The 5,897-nt window shown below is 37.4% G+C and overlaps 1 protein-coding gene across 2 annotated transcripts; it reads right to left on the bottom strand.

Annotated features, from left to right (window-relative positions):
* Positions 1-375: 375 nt before the first annotated feature.
* On the bottom strand, positions 376-5,458 carry LOC127502339 (sterile alpha motif domain-containing protein 9-like). Of its 2 annotated transcripts, none has more exons than XM_051875231.1 (3): positions 5,089-5,458; positions 995-3,589; positions 376-881 (listed from the first exon to the last, which is right to left on the bottom strand). In XM_051875231.1, exons 2-3 carry the CDS (start codon positions 3,535-3,537, stop codon positions 860-862), a joined length of 2,565 nt encoding a protein of 854 aa, XP_051731191.1. In that variant the 5' UTR covers positions 3,538-3,589; positions 5,089-5,458; the 3' UTR covers positions 376-859. The 2 variants fall into 2 exon arrangements, with proteins under 2 accessions (XP_051731191.1, XP_051731192.1); XM_051875232.1 differs by having other exon boundaries at positions 5,058-5,458.
* Between the last annotated feature and the right edge of the window lie 439 nt (positions 5,459-5,897).

The raw sequence follows: 5,897 nt of genomic DNA on the forward strand, positions 1-5,897 counted from the left end.
ATCTACAAAAAACACTAAAAAACTGAGGTACATAAGCTCAGATAAATAACACCTACGATCGATCAGTTCCAAAAATAAATATAAAACCTGTCAGAATTGAAAGAAAACAAGCTGACAAAAAGATTGAATCCAATATTTAGTGATAATGTAGCATCATTTTTGACAAGTGTTACAATGTGGAAAAAAACCCACAAAAAATTACAAAAATTATTAAAAAATACTGGAAAGTTGTTAGACTCTGGTTGAGTAAAATCTGTACATTTTAGTCCAATGTGATAACATTAACTAGCATTTTCGGTTACGGGAAAATCCTCTTCGCGTCAAAATGACCCGAACACAACATGAGGGTTAAATGACAAATTGCAAAAGTCTACAGTCAGTATAATATAGTCTGTATTTTATTTTTTGTTAATGTATTGGAGTTTTTCCTGGCCAATCCACAAAATACACTCTAAAAACAAATGTTTTGGCTCAATACATTTGGCTCAAAATTAATGCAGGAATCTTTTTGAGTTATTACAACTTCTAATGAAAGTATGTTCAAGTGAATTTCCAAATTATTTAGTGGTCAAAACAATTAAAAATAGGTTGAACTAACCGACCCACCACCAGCATTACAACTAATATTTTTTTAACTTATTTTCCTTAACACGTTCTCTACATTCCCCACAGTCCCCACAATCATACAATTCTAATATAACTATCATACTGATTACTAAATAAACATGATTTGGTAAATGTTGTCTTTTTTCACATCCAGCTGAGAGGAAAGTATTTTCCCTTCTCTCTCTCTCTTTCTCGTTTTGTCATTGTATGAGCTGCACTGTTGAACATTTCCAGTGTCAACGCAAAAAGAATGTCATGAAGATGATTCATGAACTCTGCAGAGAGAAGGAAATAAAATCTTTCACTGAATACATTTTGAACACAATCAGACTTCATTTCTGATAAATGCATTGCAAATATGAAACATGTTTTATTAGTCTTCACTTACAGTATCTCAGTGTATCTGATGCTGAAGGCAACAGGTCCTCTGATATTGAAGCCAAGGTAGAAAGACACCTTGCCTTGTTTGTACACACTGGCCGGTTTGTGAGGGGTGACTTGAATCTGTTTCCCATCTCTTATAGCAAACACTTTATTATGCATCTTGACCTCCCCGGTGATACGCTGGAGACAATTGACATTTTTATCTCCTTCCAATAGGAACTCCAAGGCTCCTCCATCATCATTTTGATTTGTAGTTTGGATTAGGGTTTGTAGTTTTGAGCTGTGAACCAATCTCTGCAAGCCATTCTCTGTCCCAAAGAAGAACAGAGGCACCAGGTAGCGACCGCGAAGGTATTTCCGATACTTCTTCTCATATGACTCACCCATATATTTGACACAGTCTTCAAGGTCTGGAGGGTTTGGGATTCCTGGCTGCGCTTCATCAAACCAAAAGAGCAAAAGGATCAAGAAGTAAAACTCCGGGCTTCTGCCTTGTTTTTTGCTCACCCAAAGTTTCTGTAAACTGGCCTGGAGCTCTTCTATGTTTTCAGACTGCTTGTCAGACATACTCAGGATGATGTTGGCAAGAACGTAGAGAATGTTTTGGGTTTCATCATCAGATTGTGGATTTTTAAATGTTTGTTGAAGCACACTTACATCAGGTTTTAGGAAATGAAGTAGTCCTCCGAAAGACTTCATTTTTTTCTCATTCAGGGTGGCTTCGTCAGTCTTTTCCTTCTTAAAATATCGCTTGTAGCACTCTTCAACAGTATATTGAAAGTAGTCTGGATCCTTTTTATTGATCCTTGGTCTTGAGAATGCCAGGTACCATTCAAAGAAATCATATCTTTTCTTAACGTCAACTTCGAGACCACTGATGAATTTACTGCATTTTTGTTCAAGAGGTTTTTTTGGCAAATCATAAATGCCCTTGCAAACCTGGAGAAATCCAAAGTAGCCCCTGTTATTGAAACTGGTGTTGTCTTCTGACTCGTCTTCAGCTGCTTTCTCTTCCTCTTGAAACGCTTTAATGGCAGACTTTGCAATGTTCAAAACTGTTTCTGTCCATGTTTTTGTGTTCCACAGGTGGTTTTTGTGAACTCGCCCCAGTGTATCCCTAATATGAGATTTTTTGGGATCTCTGTCAATGGCTATATTTGCCCAGCGTTTGGCCTCATCATATTTGTTTACCTCAATATAATACAAACGTGCAAGTGCTTGAGGATAAAAAGGGTCATTGGTGAACAAATCTGAAGCCAGCTTCAACAAATCAATGCATTGCTTGGCATTCTTGCTCTTGTCCTTCAAGAGGTCAAGAATCAGTTTTGAAAACTTGTATTTTTCTGTGTCGAGCCTATCGGTTAACATTCTCTTGCAAATTTGCATGTAATTCCTCTCCTTTCCTTTTACCATGCTGTTCAAGAAGTCAGAAGCGATGTCAAATCTTGTCAGTTTGTGCACAGTGAGCATTTTTACACATGCATCAGCAATCATTGGATGCACCATGCGTATGTAGTCGGTTTTTACAGGTTTTCCCTCTGAGAATATGACTATAAGATCCATGAAAGGCTTCATTGTTGTTTCCAGTGGGGCGTTTTCCTCATCGGAGGACCGGCCTGTTTTTGCAATGAATTCCTCGCATGAAAGCCTCGACAAGTGTGAGCCTGGGACGTATGAATTTATCAAAGCCAAAAAACTCAGAAGTCTTGTGCTTTTGGACTTTGGATGATTTTTAACGTGTTCTACCATTTCTGCTGTGATCACTTTCTCAGCATCCTCTTTCTTGAAACCTCCCTGCATTATGTTAAAGGCGTGAAAGTTCTGTGACCTTTCCTTGTATTTCTCTTCCAGCTCCTGCCTTTTTTGATCAAACCTCATTTTCTCAGTTGAAGAGAGCGTCATTGTAATTGCCACACTACCTGTTGTTGGAAAGTCTGCAGTTCTGCAGTTTAAAATGATCACAGCTGGAGTGTCTGTTTTGATGTCCCTCTTCTGTATTTCGTCAATCAGGTTTTCCCAGAGAGTATTCTTGATTGGCTGATCATTGTTTGTGTTTTCCTTTGTGTCTAGTAACAGCAGCACAGTTTTCTGATCACGTTTTGCATGTTGTTCATTAGACAGTAGAAAAAGGTCCACCACTTGTTTCGGCAGCTTTTTAGCATCTAAATCAGGGTCGATCACTCTGGCACATCTGAGGTCTTTGCGAAAATGCCAAAGCACCTGCATTGCGAGGGTTGACCCTCCACTGCCAGGCTTGTATTGTAAAGAAACTTCAGTGATCAGACAGCTTTTCCTTTTTTTTCTCTCAATTAACTGAATTAATTTTTTAAAGACATCCCTTTCTACAAATGGCGAGCTCTCTGATGTGTTAAAATGCCGCCACTGTGCTGGAGCTCCTTTGAGAAAATCAGTCATAGCTACTTCCCAGTCATTCACAGAGTCTCCAGTCTCAAACATATCAGACCATACAACGTCGAGACATGATAGTGAATCTCTAAGGTTAGTTGGAATTGCTGTTGCATGATTGAATGAGGGTATGGTGCACATTATCAGTTTTATTTTTCCAATTGGAATGGAGATATTTGAAGACAAATAATTGCTGAGGGAGAACAAAAGAAACAGAAAGAGAGACAAAAATCACTTGACATGGGTTTAAAATTCATCGTTTCAGAGTAACTAACCATGACCAGACATTTGAATTCAGTTTCTTTGTGTTTTTAGGTTTGTTCAGCACAGCCACATTTATGTTTTCTATCCATTTTTTGTTGTTGTTGATGTTTTTATGTTCTCTATATTAATAAGTAATTCTGAGTCTGGATCAGTAAACTCTCAAGTGTCTGCTTTCTAAAGGCCCAGGTATACTTCACTTTTCAGACAGTTGAGCGTGCAAGATTTTTTTTTTTAAAGTATAGCCTACTCCTTTGGTCGTGAGCAAGGAAAGACTGTGTGGACTGCTGTTTTCGGGTTTATAGAAAGACAATATATAGAAAGACGGTGCACTCGTATTATTATGAATGGGAGAAAGTGCAACGCGCAATAGACCTTATTTACCAGAGAAACAAGCGCGCCGCCATCTTTAGAATATTGTCTTTGAACTTCCATTTTGCGGTAGCCCTGTATATTTCTATGGCATCGATGTTGAAGAATAATTTGCTGGTGAAGTGGATTTACTTGTTGTAGAGTTAATGAAAGTTATCATTAGCATTGTTATGTTTCATGCAGATGTCTTAATAAATGTCAGTAGACAGGAAGATTTTAAAATGAGCAGTTCTTTCATAAATACGAAAGATCGCTGTGGAAATGCAAACCGGAAGTCAAAAGACAACGAGCGCAATGCTGAAAAGGGGCGGAGCTACATAAGGTCTATATGGCGGATTAAGTCCCGCCTTCTAAATAAGAGCCAATCGCCAATTAGTAAAGTCATTGCGTCATTGCAGCTGCCGTTAGAAGCTCCGGTTCCTACAGAAACAGTCAGACTCAACCAGCAGGTGGCGGTAATGCACCTTGAAGTTGTATGCCAATCACCATAAAAATCAAGAAGAAGAAGAACGGTCAGACACACTAGAGCTTGATCCAGCCTGAAAAATGACTTTTTTTTTTGTCATGATTAGAGCGTTTAGAAACAAAATTTATGAGACAGTTGTTGTCAGATTTCATTGGTGATTTCAAATATGAAATTTTATCGAAAGCTTAGTGAACAGCTTTGGAGAACTTGATGTTTCCCCATTTAAAGAGATAGAGCTGCACTTGTATTCCTACGAGGCATTTCAAAGATGGCCGCCGAGTGAAATGACTTGTTTTAAAGGGACTTTAAATGGGATTAATCACATTTTTTTTTCTTTTTTTTAATTATAAGCTCAGACTGTCTCCTGCCTCCTTGCAATATTCCTTGACCAACTTTCAAAGCAAACCTACTCAGCATCCTACCAAGTATTTGCTTCACAAATGAAGAACAAAATAACACAATTATAGCTATAAAATGACATTTATTTAACATTTAAAAAATATATCACCAACTTTTTGAAACACTATTGAAACACCAGTAGTTAAATGATAAATGTACTTACATAAGACAGTGAAATGCATGAATTGTCTTACCGTTCTGCTAACAGTCAGATGTTGTGCAGTATTCAATAAGGCAGCACAAACCTTTTTATTTGCCAAGAAATGGGTGTAAAGTCCCACCCCCTGCTGTCATAAATTTTTGTCCTCCATTTCACAATACACAAAAATGAAGGTGTAACAGGTAGAAATGCATTTTTGTGTATTGTGAATGGAAGATTCACTTACAAAGACAATCTGAAAGTATTTGCACACTTTAGAAATATGTTGTCTGTTCAAATACCGCTATGACAAGCGTAGAAATATATTTACAGGAAAAGGTTAGGGAGGGTTTTCCATGAATCAGTATTCATAAAAATTTGTTTCATTTCTCTGAAAATGAAAGTTAGGACACTACCTGCTTTGAGTGTGGTAGAATATACAATATATACATATATATACATATATGTATACATATATACATATATGTGTACATATATATATTATATGTACACATATATACAGAAAACCCCATATTGACAGAAAAACACAGAATTGTTGACATTTTTGCAGATTAATTAAAAAAGAAAAACTGAAATATCACATGGTCCTAAGTATTCAGACCCTTTGCTGTGACACTCATATATTTAACTCAGGTGCTGTCCATTTCTTCTGATCATCCTTGAGATGGTTCTACACCTTCATTTGAGTCCAGCTGTGTTTGATTATACTGATTGGACTTGATTAGGAAAGCCACACACCTGTCTATATAAGACCTTACAGCTGACAGTGCATGTCAGAGCAAATGAGAATCATGAGGTCAAAGGAACTGCCTGAAGAGCTCAGAGACAGAATTGTGGCAAGGC

This window comes from Ctenopharyngodon idella, chromosome 20, assembly GCF_019924925.1.
Source record: "Ctenopharyngodon idella isolate HZGC_01 chromosome 20, HZGC01, whole genome shotgun sequence".
Lineage (NCBI taxonomy): Eukaryota > Metazoa > Chordata > Actinopteri > Cypriniformes > Xenocyprididae > Ctenopharyngodon > Ctenopharyngodon idella.